The sequence below is a fragment of the Microcaecilia unicolor genome, chromosome 9, assembly GCF_901765095.1.
Source record: "Microcaecilia unicolor chromosome 9, aMicUni1.1, whole genome shotgun sequence".
Taxonomy (NCBI): domain Eukaryota; kingdom Metazoa; phylum Chordata; class Amphibia; order Gymnophiona; family Siphonopidae; genus Microcaecilia; species Microcaecilia unicolor.
Window position 1 is genome coordinate 148,364,646 of NC_044039.1, and position 19,882 is coordinate 148,384,527.

General features: G+C 51.0%; 1 protein-coding gene across 1 annotated transcript in view; it reads right to left on the reverse strand.

Annotated features, from left to right (window-relative positions):
• KNL1 (kinetochore scaffold 1) overlaps positions 1–19,882 on the reverse strand; it is a 305,881-nt gene that overhangs the window by 234,751 nt on the left and 51,248 nt on the right. The window contains exon 5 of the mRNA XM_030213700.1: positions 16,677–16,717. Coding sequence (XP_030069560.1) covers positions 16,677–16,717 — 41 coding nt within the window. The remainder of the gene's footprint in view (positions 1–16,676; positions 16,718–19,882) is intronic.

The window sequence follows — 19,882 nt, forward strand, 5'->3', positions numbered from 1 at the left end:
TGTATCATTCGCTTTCTCCGAGGACAAGCAGGCTGCTTGTTCTCACGACTGGGGTATCCCTAGCTCTCAGGCTCACTCAAAACAAGAACCCAGGTCAATTGAACCTCGCAACCGCGAGGGTATAACAGAAATTGACCTACGAAGAACAACTAACTGAGAGTGCAGCCTGACCAGAATAAATTCGGGTGCTGGAGGGTGGAGTTGGATTTAAACCCCAAACAGATTCAGCAGCACCGACTGCCCAAACCAACTGTCGCGTCGGGTATCCTGCTGGAGGCAGTAATGTGATGTGAATGTGTGGACGGATGACCACGTCGCAGCCTTGCAAATCTCTTCAATAGTGGCTGACTTCAAGTGAGCCACCGACGCTGCCATGGCTCTGACACTATGAGCCGTGACATGACCCTCAAGAGTCAGCCCAGCCTGGGTGTAAGTGAAGGAAATGCAATCTGCTAGCCAATTGGAGATGGTGCGTTTCCCGACAGCGACCCCTATCCTGTTAGGGTCGAAAGAAACAAACAATTGGGCGGACTGTCTGTGGGGCTTCGTCCGCTCCAAATAGAAGGCCAATGCTCTCTTGCAGTCCAATGTGTGCAACTGACGTTCAGCAGGGCGGGTATGCGGTCTGGGAAAGAATGTTGGCAGGACAATTGACTGGTTAAGATGGAACTCCGACACCACCTTCGGCAGGAACTTAGGGTGAGTGCGGAGCACTACTCTGTTATGATGAAATTTAGTATACGGAGCATGAGCTACCAGGGCTTGAAGCTCGCTGACCCTACGAGCTGAAGTAACTGCCACCAAGAAAATGACCTTCCAGGTCAAGAACTTCAGATGGCAGGAATTCAGTGGCTCAAAAGGAGGTTTCATCAGCTGGGTGAGGACGACGTTGAGATCCCATGACACTGCAGGAGGCTTGATAGGGGGCTTTGACAAAAGCAAGCCTCTCATGAATCGAACAACTAAAGGCTCTCCAGAGATGGCTTTACCTTCTACACGATAATGGTAAGCACTAATCGCACTAAGGTGATTCCTTACTGAGTTGGTCTTGAGGCCAGACTCTGATAAGTGCAGAAGGTATTCAAGCAGGTTCTGTGCAGGACAAGAACGAGGTTCTAGGGCCTTGCTCTCACACCAAATGACAAACCTCCTCCACTTAAAAAAGTAACTCTTTTTAGTGGAATCCTTCCTAGAGGCAAGCAGGACACGGGAGACACCCTCAGACAGACCCAATGAAGCGAAGTCTACGCCCTCAACATCCAGGCCGTGAGAGCCAGAGATTGAAGGTTGGGGTGCAGCAACGCTCCGTCGTTCTGCGAAATGTGAGTCGGAAAACACTCCAATCTCCACGGTTCTTCGGAGGACAACTCCAGAAGAAGAGGGAACCAGATCTGACGGGGCCAAAAGGGCGCTATCAGAATCATGGTGCCGTGGTCCTGCTTGAGCTTCAGTAAGGTCTTCCCCACCAAAGGTATGGGAGGATAAGCATACAGGAGGCCGGTCCCCCAATGGAGGAGAAAGGCATCCGACGCTAGCCTGCCGTGGGCCTGTAGTCTGGAACAGAACAGAGGCAGCTTGTGGTTGGTCTGAGAGGCGAAAAGGTCCACCGAGGGGGTGCCCCACTCTCGGAAGATCTTGCGTACCACTCTGGAATGGAGCGACCACTCGTGCGGTTGCATGACTCTGCTCAGTCTGTCAGCCAGACTGTTGTTTACGCCTGCCAGGTATGTAGCTTGGAGGAGCATGCCGAACTGGCAGGCCCAACGCCACATCCCAACGGCTTCCTGACACAGGGGGCGAGATCCGGTGCCCCCCTGCTTGTTGATGTAATACATTGCAACCTGATTGTCTGTCCGGATTTGGATAATTTGACAGGACAGCCGATCTCTGAAAGCCTTCAGTGTGTTCCAGACCGCTCGGCGCTCCAGGAGGTTGATCTGAAGATCCTTTTCCTGGAGGGACCACAGTCCTTGGGTGTGAAGCCCATCGACATGAGCCCCCCCAGCCCAGGGGAGATGCATCCGTCGTTAGCACTTTCGTGGGCTGTGGAATTTGGAATGGGCGTCCCAAGGTCAGATTGGTCCGAATGGTCCACCAGTGCAGTGAATTGCGGCAGCTGGTGGAGAGGCGGATGACATCTTCTAGATTCCCGGTGGCTTGATACCACTGGGAAGCTAGGGTCCATTGAGCAGATCTCATGTGAAGACGAGCCATGGGAGTCACATGAACTGTAGAGGCCATATGACCCAGAAGTCTCAACATCTGCCGAGCTGTGATCTGCTGAGACGCTCTGGTCTGGGAAGCCAGGGACAGGAGGTTGTTGGCCCTCGCTTCTGGAAGGAAGGCCTGAGCCGTCTGAGAATTCAGCAGAGCTCCTATGAATTCCAGAGATTGGACAGGCTGGAGATGGGACTTTGGGTAATTTATCACAAACCCCAGCAGCTCCAGGAGGCGAATAGTGCACTACATGGACCGGAGAGCTCCCGCCTCCGAGGTGTTCTTGACCAGCCAATCGTCGAGATATGGGAACACATGCACTCCCAGCCTGTGTAGATATGCCGCCACCACCACGAGGCACTTCGTAAACACCCGTGGGGCAGAGGCGAGCCCAAAGGGCAGCACACAATACTGAAAGTGCCGTGTGCCCAGGCGGAAGCTGAGATACTGTCTGTGAGCTGGCAGTATCGGGATGTGAGTGTATGCGTCCTTTAAATCCAGGGAACATAGCCAATCGTTTTTCTGAATCATTGGCAGAAGGGTGCCCAAGGAAAGCATCCTGAACTTTTCTTTGACCAGGAATTTGTTCAGGCCTCTCAGGTCTAGGATGGGACGCATCCCCCCTGTCTTCTTTTCCACAAGGAAGTACCTGGAATAGAATCCCTGCCCTTCCTGCCCGGGTGGTACGGGCTCGACCGCATTGGTGCTGAGAAGGGCGGAGAGTTCCTCTGCAAGTACCTGCTTGTGATGGGAGCTGAAGGACTGAGCTCCTGGAGGACAATTTGGAGGAAGGGAGGCCAAATTCAGGGCTTATCCGCACCGCACTATTTGGAGAACCCACTGGTCGGAGGTTATAAGAGGCCACCTTTGGTGAAAAAATTTTAACCTCCCTCCGACCGGCAGATAGTCCGGTACGGACACTTTGAGGGCGGCTATGTTCCCATGGATCCAGTCAAAAACCCGTCCCCGGTTTTTGCTGTGGAGGCGCAGGGGGCTGCTTAGGCGCACGCTGTTGACGGGAACGAGCGAGCTGGGACTGTCCCTGTGCCTGACGAGGCCTTCGGGCCAGCTGTGTGTACCTACGCTTGGTATAGGCGTAGGGCGCAGCCTGCCGGGCCTGGGAAAAACGTCCACCTGCTGAGGTGGATGCTGAAGGCGCCCGGTGGGAGAGCTTGTCGAGGGCGGTTTCCCGCTGATGCAGTTGGTCCACCAGCTGCTCGACCTTCTCGCCAAAAATATTATCCCCCCGGCAAGGGACGTCGGCCAGTCTCTGCTGGGTGCGGTTGTCCAGGTCAGAGGCACGCAGCCATGACAGCCTGCGCATCACTATCCCTTGGGCCGCAGCACGAGAAGCCACGTCACAGGTGTCATATATACCCCTGGACAGGAACTTTCTGCACGCCTTCAGCTGCCTGACCACCTCCTGAAAAGGCCTGGACTGCTCCGGCGGGAGCTTGTCAACCAGGTCCGCCAGTTGCTTCACATTATTCCGCATGTGGATGCTCGTGTAGAGCTGGCAAGACTGGATGCGGGTCACGAGCATGGAAGATTGGTAGGCCTTCCTCCCAAACGAGTCCAGAGTGCGAGACTCCCACCCCTGGGGCGCCGAGGCGGTATCCCTCGAACTCCGTGCCCTCTTGAGAGCAGAGTCCACAACCGCCGAGTCATGAGGCAATTGGGGCCGCATTAACTCTGGGTCCGAGTGGATTCTGTATTGGGACTCTGCTTTCTTGGGGATGGTGGGATTAGATAGTGGTCTCAACCAGTTCCGAAGCAGTGTCTCTTTGAGGACATTGTGCAACGGCACCGTGGAGGACTCTCTAGGTGGTGATGGATAGTCGAGGACCTCGAGCATCTCAGCCCTCGGCTCATCCACAGAGACCACGGGAAAGGGAATGCAAATAGACATATCCCTGACGAAGGAGGCAAAGGAGAGGCTCTCAGGTGGCGAGAGCTTTCTCTCTGGTGAAGGAGTGGGGTCGGAGGGAAGGCCCACAGACTCCTCTGAGGAGAAATATCTGGGGTCCTCCTCCTCCCCCCACGAGGCCTCTTCCTCGGTGTCGGACATGAGCTCGTGCAGCTCAGTCCTCAACCGGGCCCGGCTCGACGTCGAGGCACCGAGGCCTCGGTGGCGTCGTCGAGCGGTGGACTCCCACGCCAGCGGGGATGAAGCTCCCTCCATCGACGTCGACTCCACCTGCGTGGCGGTCGAGACCGGCGCCGCAAGCGGCGTCGAAGGCCTCGGCACCGGGCTAGAGCACGCCAGCGCCACAGTCAACGGCGCCGAGGGCGCAAGCACCCCCGGTGCCGGCATCAGCACTCGTCCAGGCCCGCTGTCGGGAAAGTCGAGGGGGCCGGTAGAGGCGTCGGTGCCAGAAGCTGTTCGGGTCCAGGAGACTGCACCGAAGTGCTGGCACCCTGACGTGGCGGTACCTCTACTACAGAGGGGGACCTCTCCTCTCGACGCTGCCGCTTCCTCGGCGTCGACTCATCCCCGGCGCCGGGAGCCAGATGCGTCGTGGGCGACCGATGACGGTGCTTCTTCGCCTTTTTGCGGTGCCCGTCATCGGCGCTTGGTGGAACTGAGGAGGAGGAAGTCGATCTCCCTCGGCCTTGAGGGATCGGGTCCGACAGGGTTCGGTCCCGAGGGCCCTGGGTAGAGGGAGTGACCGTGGCCGCTTGCCCACGCGGCCTCTCACCCCTGCCTTCACCAGGGGACCGGCGGGCCGACAGGACCTGTGCTCCTGGGGTCGATGCCATCGGTGCCGATTTCATGGACATCGATACCAGTACCGAAGAACCGGCCGTCGATACCGATGCCGTCAAAGTCGACGTCGAGGGGCCGGCGCAAGTTCCAAAAAGACGGTCCCGAAGAACTTGCCTCGCTACTTGTGTCCGTTTCCGGAGACCGAGACACAAAGTACACGTCTTGGTATCGTGCTCCGGCCCGAGGCACTGGAGGCACCAAGCGTGAGTGTCGGTCTGCGAGATATGCCGGCCGCACCGACCACACTTTTTAAATCCACTCGGGACCTTCGAGGACATCGACGGAAAAATCGCGTCGGCGAAGTCAAAGTCGTCGATGGTGGCGGTAAAATTCACACCTCGAAAATAAATCGACCGCGCAGCCACAAGGCCGCAACGCGACGCCCCCGCTAAGAGACGAGGGAAAACAAAGTTCAGCGTTTTTTTTTTTTTTTAAACTAAATAGAAAAACGGAGAACAACGAAAAGAGAAAAAGAGAAAATTCGCGGCGAAAGCGCGATCCGGTTTCCGGGGCTGACAGAGAGAGAGACGAACACGGCTCTCTCCAGCGCAGAAAAGAAAAAAGACTGAGTGGGAACAGTCGCGCACGGGCGGGAAGACGGCCGCGCATGCGCGGTGGGCATGCCCTGCGTGTGGGACCGCCCGCGAAGTTTTCTTCCGGTTGGTGGGAGCTGCCGTGGACGTCAACCCAGTCGTGAGAACAAGCAGCCTGCTTGTCCTCGGAGAATATTATAAAGAACAAAATTACCAAGCATATACATAAGCACAGATTAATGAGACAAAGCCAACATGGATTTAGTCAAAGGAAATCTTGCCTCACCAATCTACTACATTTCTTTGAAGGGGTGAGTAAATATGTGGATAAAGGTGAGCCGGTCGATATTGTGTATCTGGATATTCAAAAGGCATTTGACAAAGTACCTCATGAAAGACTCCTGAGGAAATTAGAAAGTCATGGGATAGGAAGCAATGTCCTAGAAATTAGAAAGTCATGGGATAGGAAGCAATGTCCTAGTGTGGATTCAAAACTGGTTAGAAGATAGAAAACAGAGAGTAAGGTTAAATGGTCAGTATTCTCAACGGAGAAGGGTAGGTAGTGGGGTTCTCTAGGAGTCATTTATAAATAACCTGGAGATGGGAATAACTAGTCAGGTAATTAAATTTCCTGATGACACAAAAAGTGATTCAAAGTTGTTAAATCACAAGAGGACCTTATGAGACTGGGAATCCAAATGGCAACTGACTTAATGTGAGCAAGTGCAAAGAGGAACCCAAACCACAGTTACATAATGCAAGGTTGCACACTAGGAATCACCGCCCAGGAAAAGGATCTAGGTGTCATTGTTGATGATACATTGAAATTAGGGCAGCAGCTTGACAAAGATCTGTTAATGGCATGGCCAAAATGTTTTTTTTAAATCACGGTTAATCACACAATTGAAGTTTATCTATTCCCTGCTGCAGCTCCTTGTGACTCTTGGCAAATCACTTAAATCTCCTTTGCCCCAGGTACAAAATAAGTACCTGTATATAATACGTAAACTGCTTTGATTGTAACCACAGAAAGACGGTATATCAAATCTCACCCCCTCCCCATGCCCATCTCAGAGACATTATTAAAAGTTAAAGTCCTCAAGAATGAGGGAAGGGGAAAGAAGATGGCTCGAGAGAGAGGAAGAGCCAGGAGTCGGTGAGAGAGGGACTTATGGGGCAATAAATGATAGCTACCCAGAGAGACAGTGAAGTAAATAGGTGGATAGAGGGGACTTAAAAGGAATAAAAACAGTGAGAATGAGGTAGAAGAGGTTGAAACTTACAAGAAAGTGAGAGTAGCAGCCTGACACCACTGCCACGGCCAATGGGGCAAGGTGCATGGGAGAAAATGTAACCTCCATGACAGAGGGACAGCAAGAGTCTTTGGCGGGGGGGGGGGGGGGGGGGGGAGCCAAGTCTCAGTCAGAATAAGAAGATGGAGAGTATGGAAGAGAGACAGGGCTGGTGCTAGGGTTTCTGGTGACCCCCTGCAGCCTATTAGTTGGCGCCCCCTACCCATCCAGCATCTCCTCTCTCTATTTTCTCCTCCCACCCCCTTCCCTCCCCTATCTAGCACCTTCTCTGTCCCCCTCCCCTCAGTGAGAACAACATAAACTCCTTCACTACCATACACTTGCCCCCAGTGCTTTTTTTGTAGGAAAAAGGTACTGGTACTAATTATGAGTAACATTGGGGGGTGGGATCACTATGGCTCCACCCCTACAGTAGCCACTCCCTCTTTACCAGTCATAGCGCATAAAACAGGCATCATTGAAAATATTACACAGGTATAGAAGAAAAAAAATAAATGACACAAACCAAATTAGTACACAGATCAGGAATTAGGAGAACAGTCTTGCCAAATCTGAAACACAATATGTTATCAAAATATCAGAACATAAACAGATCCCTCTTCAGACACTTGGCCTTGCAGTCACACAGACAGAACAGAGATCGCCCCTCTTCAAATTCTTCAAAAATTAGCCTGAAATCCTAAGAAGCTTGACGCTACATGCAGCACAATATCACAAAAACAGAAAGAAACACGTTTCCTCCTATACAGTGCAAAATAAGACAGCAGATGTAAATTCTCAAATTTGACATATTCCAAACACTAAAATTAAAATAAAATGATCGTTGTCTGGTGACTTTGCTTTTCCAATCATGTGGTCCTAGTCTCTGATTCTGCTGCTATCTGTTCTCTTAGCTCCGTTTCCAGGGCTTCCTTTCCATTTATTTCTTTACTTTCCTCCTTTCTTCTTCATGTCTTGCCCTACATCCATCAGTAATCCACAACAGAACATTGCCTCCTATCACAGGCGCTGACTCCGTAGGTGCTTGAGCACCCCCAATATTTTGGGGCCCAACCTAGAACACAACGGAGGCTGGAACTCTCTATGCCACCACCAGTTCAGCACAGAACCGAAAAAGGCACTCTCAAAATTCATGGCCGGCGGCAGCAATGTTTTTGCTAAGTGTTGCCTGCTCCTCCACTCTGAGTATCCCTGCTTGGCATGACCCCGAAGCAAATATAAATTTTTTTAAATCCCAGAGTGACAAGACTTCAAAGGGCTGTATGCACAGCTCACAAGAGGCAGATGACATGAGCCAACCCAGGCACATAGTGCAACCAATGGGAAGGGAAACTGGGGAAGAGGCATGAGAATCTGGAGGAAGGCTGGGGAGAGGGAGAATATTGGGTTATGTTCAGCAACCAGAGGCATATTTCAACAAGGTGCGTTAGAAGTGGCATACAACATCCCCTGTCAGACCTGGTTCCTGCACCCACCTTAAAATCCTATCTGCTGCAGTCAAGGTGGTTGGCTGCAGTCTTCACCCGGGCAGTGGCAGCGCCACTCATAGGCTGTCGCAGCCTACACCAGGACTGAGGGACAGGACTGTTCAGGGAAGAAGTCCTGGTGTAGGTTGCAGGCAACCTATGAGTGGCACTACCACTGCCCAGGTGAAGACTGCAGGCAGGATTTTAAGTTATCGGGGGGGGGGGGGGGGGGCCGGAAACGACCCACACACCACATGTAAAAGAAAATGTTCAGCACCCCCAATCATTTTGAAAAGTTGGCTTCTATGCCTCCTATCCCATGACTTTTTCATTTTCTCAGGAGTGTCTCATAAGGAACTTTGTCAAAAGTTTTCTGAAAATCTAGATATACTACATCAACCGGCTTACCTTTATCCACAAGTTTATTCACACTTTCAAAGAAATTAAGCAAATTGGTGAGGCAAGACTTCCCTTGGCTGAACCCATGCTGACTCTGTCCCATTAAAGGTAAAATTATGTATAATCATACCTGATAATTTTCTTTCCATTAATCATAGCTGATCAATCCATAGACTGGTGGGTTGTGTCCATCTACCAGCAGGTGGAGATAGAGAGCAAACTTTTGCCTCCCTATATGTGGTCATGTGCTGCCGGAAACTCCTCAGTATGTCGATATCAAAGCTCCATCCGCAGGACTCAGCACTTAGAGAATTACACCCACGAAGGGACACTCTGCCCAGCTCACCACCGCCGAAACGGGGGAGGGGAATTAACCCAGCTCATCCCCACACAAGTGGGGGAGGGGAATCCGTCCAGCTCATCCCCGCGGAGCGGGGGAGGGACACCACACCCGCCGATGCGGGGGGATCTGGCTTATCCTGCAACCGCAACCGCGGGAGGAGCTGACTGACCCGAACACCGCCGAGGCGGGAGGGGTACAAAACTGCCCTACAGCCGCACGAAGCGGGAGGGAGTGCCGGCAGAATTATAAGTCTCAATCCAGCCCCGTAAAACGGAGGGGAGAGGAATGCAGCAGCTCACTGTAACACAAACTCGTCTTAACTCTTGAAGAATCCAAGTGAAAAAACTTGAACACGAAGTCTTTCTGAAGTAACTGAAGAGTAAACTTGAACCTGAAATGCAACCAGAATAAAACAATACAGATATCTGGGAGGGGCTATGGATTGATCAGCTATGATTAATGGAAAGAAAATTATCAGGTATGATTATACATAATTTTACCTTCCATATCATCAAGCTGATCAATCCATAGACTGGTGGGATGTACCGAAGCAGTACTCACCCAGGGCGGGACATTGACATCCCTGACCTCAACACTGAAGCTCCAAACCGGGCCTCCGCCCGAGCAGCCACAGTCAAGCGGTAATGCTTGGAGAATGTATGGGCCGAAGCCCAAGTTGCCGCCTTGCATATCTCTTCCAAGGAGACGGAACCGGCCTCTGCCATCGAGGCCGCCTGAGCTCTTGTGGAGTGAGCCTTCAGCTGGATAGGCGGCACCTTCCCTGCGGCCACATAAGCCGCTGCAATGGCTTCCTTGACCCATCTTGCCACTGTAGGCTTAGCAGCCTGCAGACCCCTACGAGGACCTGCAAACAGGACAAACAGATGATCCGATTTCCGGAAATCATTGGTCACTTCCAAGTATCTGATGATGACTCGTCTCACATCCAGATATTTAAGAGCAGAGTACTCCTCTGGGTAGTCCTCCCTACGAAAGGAAGGGAGACAGAGCTGCTGATTCACATGGAAGCGAGAAACAATCTTGGGCAGAAAGGAAGGCACTGTGCGAATAGTCACTCCTGCCTCAGTGAACTGCAGAAAAGGCTCTCGACATGAGAGCGCCTGGAGCTCGGAAACTCTTCTGGCTGAAGTGATAGCCACCAAAAAGACTGCTTTCAACGTCAGGTCTTTCAGAGATGCCCTCGACAAGGGTTCAAACGGCGGCTTCTGCAATGCTCTTAGCACCAGGTTGAGATTCCACGCAGGCACCACTGAGTGCAGAGGAGGGCGTAGGTGATTAACTCCCTTGAGAAAGCGCACCACATCTGGCTGGGAAGCCAGGGAAGCACCCTTCAGGCGGCCCCTGAAGCAAGCCAGAGCCGCTACCTGGACCTTAAGGGAACTGAGCGACAGGCCTTTGTCCAGACCTTCTTGCAGGAACGCCAACACTGAAGAAATTGGAGCAGTGAAGGGAGAAAGTGAGCCTGCTTCACACCACGCTGCAAAGATACGCCAAACCCTGGCGTAAGCAGTAGAAGTAGAGCGTTTCCTCGCTCTCAGCATAGTGGCGATGACCGTGTCTGAGAAGCCCTTCTTCCTCAGACGCTGCCGCTCAATAGCCAGGCCGTAAGACCAAAGGGGGAGGGATCCTCCATCACCACGGGACCCTGATGTAACAGGTCCTGCTCCACTGGCAGCCGCAGAGGATCGTCGATTGAGAGCCTGATCAAGTCCGCATACCAGGGACGTCTGGGCCAATCCGGACCCACCAGGATTATCCTGCCGGGATGTCTTGCCACCCGGTCTAGGACCCTGCCCAACATGGGCCAGGGTGGGAACACATAGAGAAGCTCTTGTGTCGGCCATTGTTGGAGAAGAGCATCTACTCCCAGGGATCGAGGGTCCCGTCCTCTGCTGAAGAAGCGCGGCACTTGGCAATTGGCCGATGACGCCATCAGATCTAGGCTCGGCTGGCCCCAGCGCTTCGTGATGTCCAAGAACGCCTGAGCAGATAGCTGCCACTCTCCGGGCTCCAAGGTATGGCGACTGAGAAAGTCCGCCTTGACATTCATGACTCCGGCAATGTGGGCCGCTGACAGCTGTTCCAGGTTCGCTTCCGCCCACTGGCATAGACTCATAGCCTCCTTGGCTAGAGGGGCGCTCTTGGTACCTCCCTGGCGGTTGACATAGGCCACAGCCGTGGCATTGTCCGACAGTACCCGTACAGGCTTCAGCACCAGTACCGGGATGAACTCCAAAAGCGCCAACCGAATGGCTCTGAGTTCCAGGAGGTTGATAGACCACTTCGCCTCTGCAGGAGACCAGAGCCCCTGCGCCGTCCTTCCCAAGCAGTGGGCTCCCCAGCCCGACAATGAGGCGTCCGTCGTGACGACAATCCACTCTGGGGTCACCAGAGGCATTCCTGCAGACAACTTGTCTGTCTGCATCCACCAGCTCAGCGCCTTGCGCACTGCTGGATCCAAGGGAAGACGCACCGCATAATCCTCCGACATCGGAGTCCAGCGCTGCAGCAGAGAGTGTTGTAGTGGTCTCATATGAGCCCTGGCCCAGGGCACTACTTCCATCGTGGCCGTCATAGAGCCCAACAGCTGCACATAGTCCCAAGCCCGAAGAGGAGAGGCTACCAGGAACTGGTCCACCTGAGCCTGAAGCTTGACAATCCGATTGTCTGGCAGGAACACTCTGCCCACTTGGGTGTCGAATCGAACTCCCAAATACTCCAGGGACTGAGTCGGGCGCAGCTGGCTCTTCTCCCAGTTGATGATCCATCCCAGGGAGCTCAAAAGAGCAACTACCCGGTCCACAGCTTTGCCGCACTCTGCATAAGAGGGGGCTCGGATCAACCAGTCGTCCAGATAAGGATGGACTTGTACTCCTTCCTTTCGCAGGAAGGCCGCTATGACCACCATTACTTTGGAAAAGGTCCGCGGAGCAGTAGCCAACCCGAACGGGAGGGCTCTGAACTGGAAGTGTCGGCCCAGGACTGCAAAACGCAGAAAGCGTTGATGAGGAGGCCAGATGGGAATATGCAGGTACGCTTCCTTGATGTCCAAGGAAGCCAGGTACTCCCCTGCCTTCACTGCCGCTATAACAGAGCGGAGAGTCTCCATGCGAAAGTGCCGCACTTTCAAGGCCCGATTGACCCCTTTGAGGTCGAGGATAGGCCGGACAGAACCTCCTTTCTTTGGTACCACAAAGTAAATGGAGTAACGCCCCTTGCCAAGCTGACTTTCTGGCACCGGAACGACCGCACCCAGGCGGATCAGATTGTCCAAAGTCTGCTGCACTGCCACAGCTTTGACCGGAGACTTGCAGGGAGAGAGTACAAACCCGTCTCTTAAGGGTCGGCAGAACTCTAGCTTGTAGCCGTCTCTGATGACTTCCAGCACCCAAGCGTCTGAAGTTATTGTGGTCCACTCGCCCAGAAACGAGGACAGCCGTCCTCCAATCTGCACTGGGGCGTGGACCAAGACCCCGTCATTGGGTACGAGACCCTGGGGGAGGACCGGAGGGAGCACCTCCGGGACGGCGGTCTCTGCGAAAGGAACGCTGCTTGGGGGAGAAATGCCTCTTAAAGGAAGAGGGGGCAGAAGAACCCGACCTGCCCGGGCGGTACCGACGGGCTTCCTGAAACCGTCCTCTGGAGGTACCGGGACGAGCACTAGCCCGAGCCCTGACCTCTGGTAACTTCTTGCCCTTAGACGTGCCGAGATCGGTCACGATTTTGTCCAGCTCGACCCCAAAGAGCAGCTTGCCTTTAAAAGGCAACCTAGCCAGGCGGGATTTAGAGGCGTGGTCAGCAGACCAATGTTTCAGCCAAAGCCACCGCCGCGCAGAGACTGTCTGAGCCATGCCTTTAGCTGAGGCTCTCAAGACATCATACAGCAAGTCTGCCAAATAGGCTAAGCCCGATTCCAGGGCTGGCCAATCATCCCTCAAGGAATGATCCGAGGGGGAAGCCCGCTGCACCATAGTCAGGCACGCCCTGGCCACATAGGAGCCGCAAACTGAGGCCTGCAAACTTAAAGCAGCCGCCTCAAAGGACGACCTTAAGGCCGCCTCCAATCTCCTGTCTTGGGCGTCCTTTAGGGCCGTGCCACCTTCCACCGGCAATGCCGTTTTCTTAGTCACCGCAGTGATTAAAGAATCCACGGTAGGCCACAGATAGGCCTCACGTTCACTCACAGCCAAAGGATAGAGGCGGGACATAGCCCTAGCCACTTTAAGGCTCGCTTCTGGGACATCCCATTGAGCCGAAATTAAGGTGTGCATGGCATCATGCACGTGGAAGGTTCTAGGCGGGCGCTTCGTCCCCAGCATAATGGCAGAGCCAACAGGGGCTGAGGGAGAGACGTCCTCCGGAGAGGAAATCTTCAAAGTGTCCATGGCCTGTAACAACAGGTTGGGCAAATCCTCTGGGCGAAAAAGCCGCGCTGCAGAGGGGTCATCCGCTCCATCCGAGCGGGGATCCGTCTCCTCCAAGGAATCCGCAAAGGACCGTTGGGAGACCTCAGACACGCTGCCCTCATCTACATCGGAGGAGACAAATTCCTCCAAGGCCTGGGAATCAACCCGAGGGCGTTTACCTCTGGGAACCTCAACCTCTTTACCAGACGAGGGAGCGGGGGCAGCGTTGTGCATGAGGAAGGCCTGATGCAGCAGCAAAACAAACTCGGGGGAGAAACCCCCCAGACTGTGCACTTCCGCAGCCTGGGCAACAGCCCTAGGCGCACTCTCAACCGGCGCTCGCAACAGCGGGGGAGGGGCCTGCTGCGCATCCAAAATGGCGTCCGGCGCGAAACTCCGCGAAGGAGCCGCGCGGGAAGAACGGCTCTTAACTTTAGCCGCTTCTGTGCCGTCGCCCAAATTAAGGGCGTTCATGGCATTAATGTCTCCAACCTCAAGGGCGGCCCAAGAAGAAGCCGTCCGAGCCGCGTGGCCGGCCAAAATGGCGGAGGCGAGGAGCGGGGGATGGGCGTTTATGGCGGGAAAAACCGCCACGCCGGAGGAAGGACCGGGACATTCATCGGTCACGAAACTGCCACCCAACAAGGGCGAATCAGGCTTTAAGACCCCCGCATCCCCTCTAGAAGCGCTCAAGCGACCCGGGGAGCGACCCTTTGCGCCCTCGCCCTCCGACGCCATGTGCCACGAGGAGAAGAATCGGGGAACCCCCGCCCGCTATAAAAAGGTAAAATTACCTGCTGTCCGCTCCGAGTTGTAACGACCTGGTGTCCCAGTGAGTAGCTGCAATAGACGCTTAAATAAACGTCGAAATAAACGCCTTTAAAGACGTTTAAAATTTTTTTTTTTTTTTTTTTTAACGGAGCCAGCGGGAGGGGGGAGAAAAGGAGGGACCTGGCACCACCAGGTTTGCACTTGCTCAAAAGAGCCCTCAACCCCAGGCACTCAACAAAACCTAAAAATTAGGCTTGGAGGCCTAGCCAGAGCTGCTGCTGTGTGTGACCACCACCTGCTGAGATAGAGAACATACTGAGGAGTTTCCGGCAGCACATGACCACATATAGGGAGGCAAAAGTTTGCTCTCTATCTCCACCTGCTGGTAGATGGACACAACCCACCAGTCTATGGATTGATCAGCTTGATGATATGGAACCATATTTATGTATTCCGTAATTTTTTGCTTTATAATAGTTTCCACTATTTTAACCGGCATAGCGTACATCTAGAAGTGCTGTAGAAATTAGTAACAGACAACCCTTCCTCTTACAAAAACGTTAAGAACAGGATCAGACCTTATGGGGCAATAAACAAATCCCTGGGAAAAAGGTGCAGAAGGGGGGAGGAGGAATGGGTAAAAACTTTGATGAGACTCCCAGGCACCCTACCCTCACTCTATTGCAAGCTTCAATGATTCTTTCACAAGGGGATGTCATTAAAGGAGGTAAGAAGTAGAGGAAGAGGAGAAGAAAGAGAAGCAGGGGTTGAATCAAAAATGGCCGCCATTCATCCTTTGCATGTGGATTCCCATAGCAGTGGGAACCACACCATCCCCTATCACAGTGGTACTACCAAACCTGGAGAATCAGAATCAGCACAGTTCCCTGAACTCTTCTGCTCCCCGCTCCAGTGCTTATAGAGCCCATTACAAGCTGTGCTGCTATCCCATAATCTCCACATTAGCGACTGATCAGGTATCCCTTAAAATGACTGCCGCCCTCTACTCCAAAACACAGCCCACTTGACAGCAGCTGAAGGAAGTTCAGGCTGCTGGAAATTTCTCCTGTTGAATGTTCTCTCTTTTGTTGTTCAAAACTCAAAATACTTTTGTAGCCAGCAACACTACCTGCCCAAAATAAGTATGCTGCCTTGTTTTGTATTTTGACCAGTTTGATGTTTTATGTAATACTAGTAAAAAGGCCTGTTTCTGCCTGTGATGAAACAGGCGCTAACGGGCACGGGACTCCCTTCCCCTCCCCTTACGCTAGTCTCCCTGGTGGTCTAGAGGTACCTGTTCGGTCAGGGCAGGAAAGAAAGAGCACCCTCTTTCCTGCCCGTAGCGGTGCTGCTAGCTGCCCTGCTGCATCGTGTGGGAGTCCGGCTCTCGGCGTTTCAAAATGGCCGCCGAGAGTTGAAGTCTCGCGAGGCAGCTTCAACTCTCGGCAGCCATTTTGAAACGCCGAGAGCCGACTCACACACGATGCAGCCGGGCAGCTAGCAGCAGCGCTCCGGGCAGGAAAGCAGGGGCTGTTTCGTTCCTGCCCGAGCGAACAGGTACCGCTAGACCACCAGGGATAGTGGCGTAAGGGGAGGGGAGGTGAGGGGGAGGGGAGAGTAGGTGATGAGGGGAAGAGGGGGCGACCGGGGGGCAGGGCGGTACCTTTAAAGGGGCGGGGCGATGGGGCGGGGTGATGGGCACGTCTTCGGCGGCTGCGATTTGTTGGAAGGGGAGGAGTAGTTCATTTGCCTTGTTGTGTACATGTTCTGCCCTCGACGTCATCACCTGTGACGCGAGGGCGGGGCATGAAGACATGGTGAGTGTTGTGGCTTCACCACCATGAACTTACGAACCGGTGTCTGAGTACCTGCAGTGATGTCAGTGTCTGCAGAACGTTGAGGGTGTGTTTTATTATAGTAGATCATTCTTTATTTGCAAAAATTCATACTTGCCTTTGTATATTACCTAGAAGTGCTTCAATACTTATTCAAAATCAACAAAAAATAACTTACTTTATAAACATTTAAGTTGACCATGCTGGAATGAGACCACTTTTTATGGCCACAATATAATACAACCAGTGACCTAGATATCCTGAATTCTTTCATCCTGGGAAAGTATTCTGTAAATCACCCTTTTTTAGGAAAGGAAATGTATAAATATGAATAAATCACCACATTCAGTTTTCTTTTTCACTCAATATGAACATACCTGAGCAGAAACTCCTACTTTTCAATTTTAAATATATGTTAGTTGCTTTGTTGATTTTCTTAACATTATACATGTAAAAATGTCAAAAGAAAAAGCTTTCGTGGAAAATTCTACTACAGACCTGCAGAAAACTTAAGGCACTGTATTGAAGGGCTCCGAGTCAGACAGTTTTACAATTAAAAATGAGAACACACTGACATTTATGAGTGCATTGATGAAATCTCTTACCTTGGACTGCTGCAATGGGGTTGGAAGCAAACTATCTAAGCCTGCAGGTAAAAGAAGAAAACAAGTCAATCATGCCTAAAGGTAAGAACACGATCTCTTATATAATCAGGACAACAGTTTAGACCCCCAAAGCATATTTACCATGCTGGGAACGTTTGCTTTAGACTAGTTGTAGCCAGTCTAAAGCTAATGTTATTTAGTGAGTAATGTGCAAAGGTTTTTTCCATGGCTCTACTGTGTACCATTAGCAGCCACCGACAACCCCATGCAAATGTATTACAGTGAGCTCATTACTATTCTACAGCTGCTCTGAAGCTGTTGGAAGGAAACACAAACAGGCATCTGCAAAAAAGCAAACATCCTTTTGTTCACTCATCAAGAGCTTCGGTTCCTGGAACTTCAGATTCATCTGACAACTGGAAAATTGAAAACTTCTTCAGAAAATCAACTATTGTAAGTAAGGTGAAAGCTTATGCAACCAATGCATTGATCGCTATGGTTTGCCGACCAGTTAATATAGCAACAGATTCAGGGCTGCAGAGACTTCTCCAGGTGGCCACTTCTGACTACCAATGTGTTGCCATCATGAGCTACCTTTAAGCAAAAGTTATCTGAACTTTATGATCATAAAAAGCATGAAAGAATGATGCATTTATCAAAAGCTACATGAGTGTTTATAACTGCAGATTACTGGATTTCTGTTGGCAATGACATCTATTTTTTTTTTTTTTAATTTGGTGCAGTTTTACCCCACATTTTCCCATATAAGCAGGTGCAATGACGTTACATTAAGTGAAGAGTATTTTTATTACATTTGTACACCGCGCTTTCCCACTCATGGCAGGCTCAATGCGGCTTACATGGGGCAATGGAGAGTTAAGTGAGTTGCCCAGTCACAAGGAGCTGCCTGTGCCTGAAGTGGGAATCGAACTCAGTTCCTCAGTTCCCCAGGACCAAAGTCCACTCCTACCACCAATTCAATATAGAGATGGCACAGAAACAGAATGTGACAGGAGGGGAAGGTACACAGGATAACACGGGCAAAGGACAGGGGTGACGAGCCAACAAGTGGTAGAGGTTAAACAATGGAGTAGCCAGGGGAATAAGCCTTGGCGAATAAGAAGGTCTTATCTATCTAGGAACAACTGTGCATTTCATCAATGAAAACTGGTGTCTTCAGTCAATGGCTCTTGAAATTTTTAATTTTAAAGAAAGACACAGCTGAACATGTGACTGACCATGTCAAATATGTACTTGATGAATGGCATCTTCAGGATACAATTTCTATTTTGGGGCCAGACAATGCTAGAAATATGTTTAAAGCGGCTTTTCTTCTGCCCTACGAGCACGTTCCTTGTATGGCACACGTACTGCAGCTCTGTGTAAATGTTGCTATACAAGAGGCTGAAATTGATGTGGCTCTTTGAAAATGTCAAAAGATAGTATGTCACTTCAAATACAGTTCTGACAACACTTCAGAGCTTCATAAACAATAACGATTAAAGGAATTGCCTGAAGAGCAGCTGATCCAAGATGCACCACCAAGATGGAACAGTACCTTTAACATGCTGGAACAGCTGCTGAAACATAAGGAGCCAGTAATGTCAACTTTTGCAGACCATAAACACTCACCTGCACTCTTAAAAGTAGAATGGAAGACTGAAAAATTTAGTAAAATGCTTGAACCATGCAAATTTGCCACAGAACACCTTGGTGGAGAGAAATACGTATCCAATTCTGCCTACAATTTGCCATTTGATATGCGAGTTTACCATATCTGATGATCCCACATATATAATTTGCTTTAAGGAGAAATTTTGTGCAGAACTTAGCAACTGCAAGCAAAATTTCAATGCTTGTCTATAGCGTGTGCTTTGGATGTGCAGTCCAAGAAGTTGACATCTCTTACTCATACAGAATGTGAAGATACTTGGCTTTCCATCAAATAATTGCTTGCTACGGAAAATTCAAACCCTGGACCTTTATTTCCATTGCCCAAGAAACCACCACAGCAGATGAAATTCAATCTGCCATCTAGCTCTGATAATGAAGATGAGGAACAACCTGTAGGCGAGTTGGAACTTTATAAAGCAGAGCACAAGCACACTTCAACTGGAGAAGTTCACGTTTTAGACTGGTGGAGAAGACGCTCTCTCAAAATTGGCAAGACGTTACCTTTGTACTCCAGCAACCACAGTTCCATGAAAGACTACAGAGGAAATTAGAGGGACATGGGATCGGAGGTAGTGTCTTACTGTGGATTAAAAACTGGTTGAAAGATAGGAAACAGAGTTGGATTAAAAGGTCAATATTTGCAATGGAGAAGGGTAGTTAGTGGGGTCCCTCAGGGATCTGTGCTAGGACCTCTGCTTTTTAACATATTAATAAATGACCTAGAGATGGGGTAACTAGTGAGGTAATCAAATTTGCCGATGACACAAAATTATTCAAAGTAGTCAAATCGTGGGAAGATGACGTTTAATGTGAACAAGTGCAAAGTGATGCATGTGGGAAAGAGGAACCCAAACTATAACTACATCATGCAAGGTACAGCGTTGGGAGTCACGGACCAAGAAAGGGATCTAGGTTTCATCGTTGATGGTACGTTGAAAACTTCTGCTCAATGTGCTGCTGCGGCTAGGAAAGCAAATAGAATGTTGGGTATCATTAGGAAAGGGACTGAAAACAAAAATAAGGATATTATTCTGCCATTGTATCGCTCCATGGTGCGACCGCACCTCGAGTATTGTGTTCAATTCTGGTCACCACACCTCAAAAAAAGATAGTGGAATTGGAAAAGGTGCAGAGAAGGGCGACAAAGATGATACAGGGGATGGGACGACTTCCCTATGAGGAAAGGCTGAAGAGGCTGGGGCTCTTCAGCTGGGAGAAAAGGTGGCTGAGGGGAGATATGATAGAGGTCTATAAGATAATGAGTGGAATGGAATGGGTAGATGTGGAGCGTCTGCTTACGCTTTCCAAAAATACTAGGACAAGGGGGCATGCGATGAAGCTGCAGTGTGGTAAATTTAAAACGAATCGGAGGAAATTTTTCTTCACTCAAAGCGTCGTTAAACTCTAGAATTCGCTGCCGGAAAAGGTGGTTAAGGCGGTTAACTTAGCGGACTTCAAAAAAGGGTTGGACGGCTTCCTGGAGGAAAAAGCCATAGAATGTTATTGAATGGACGAGGGAATACAGTATTTCT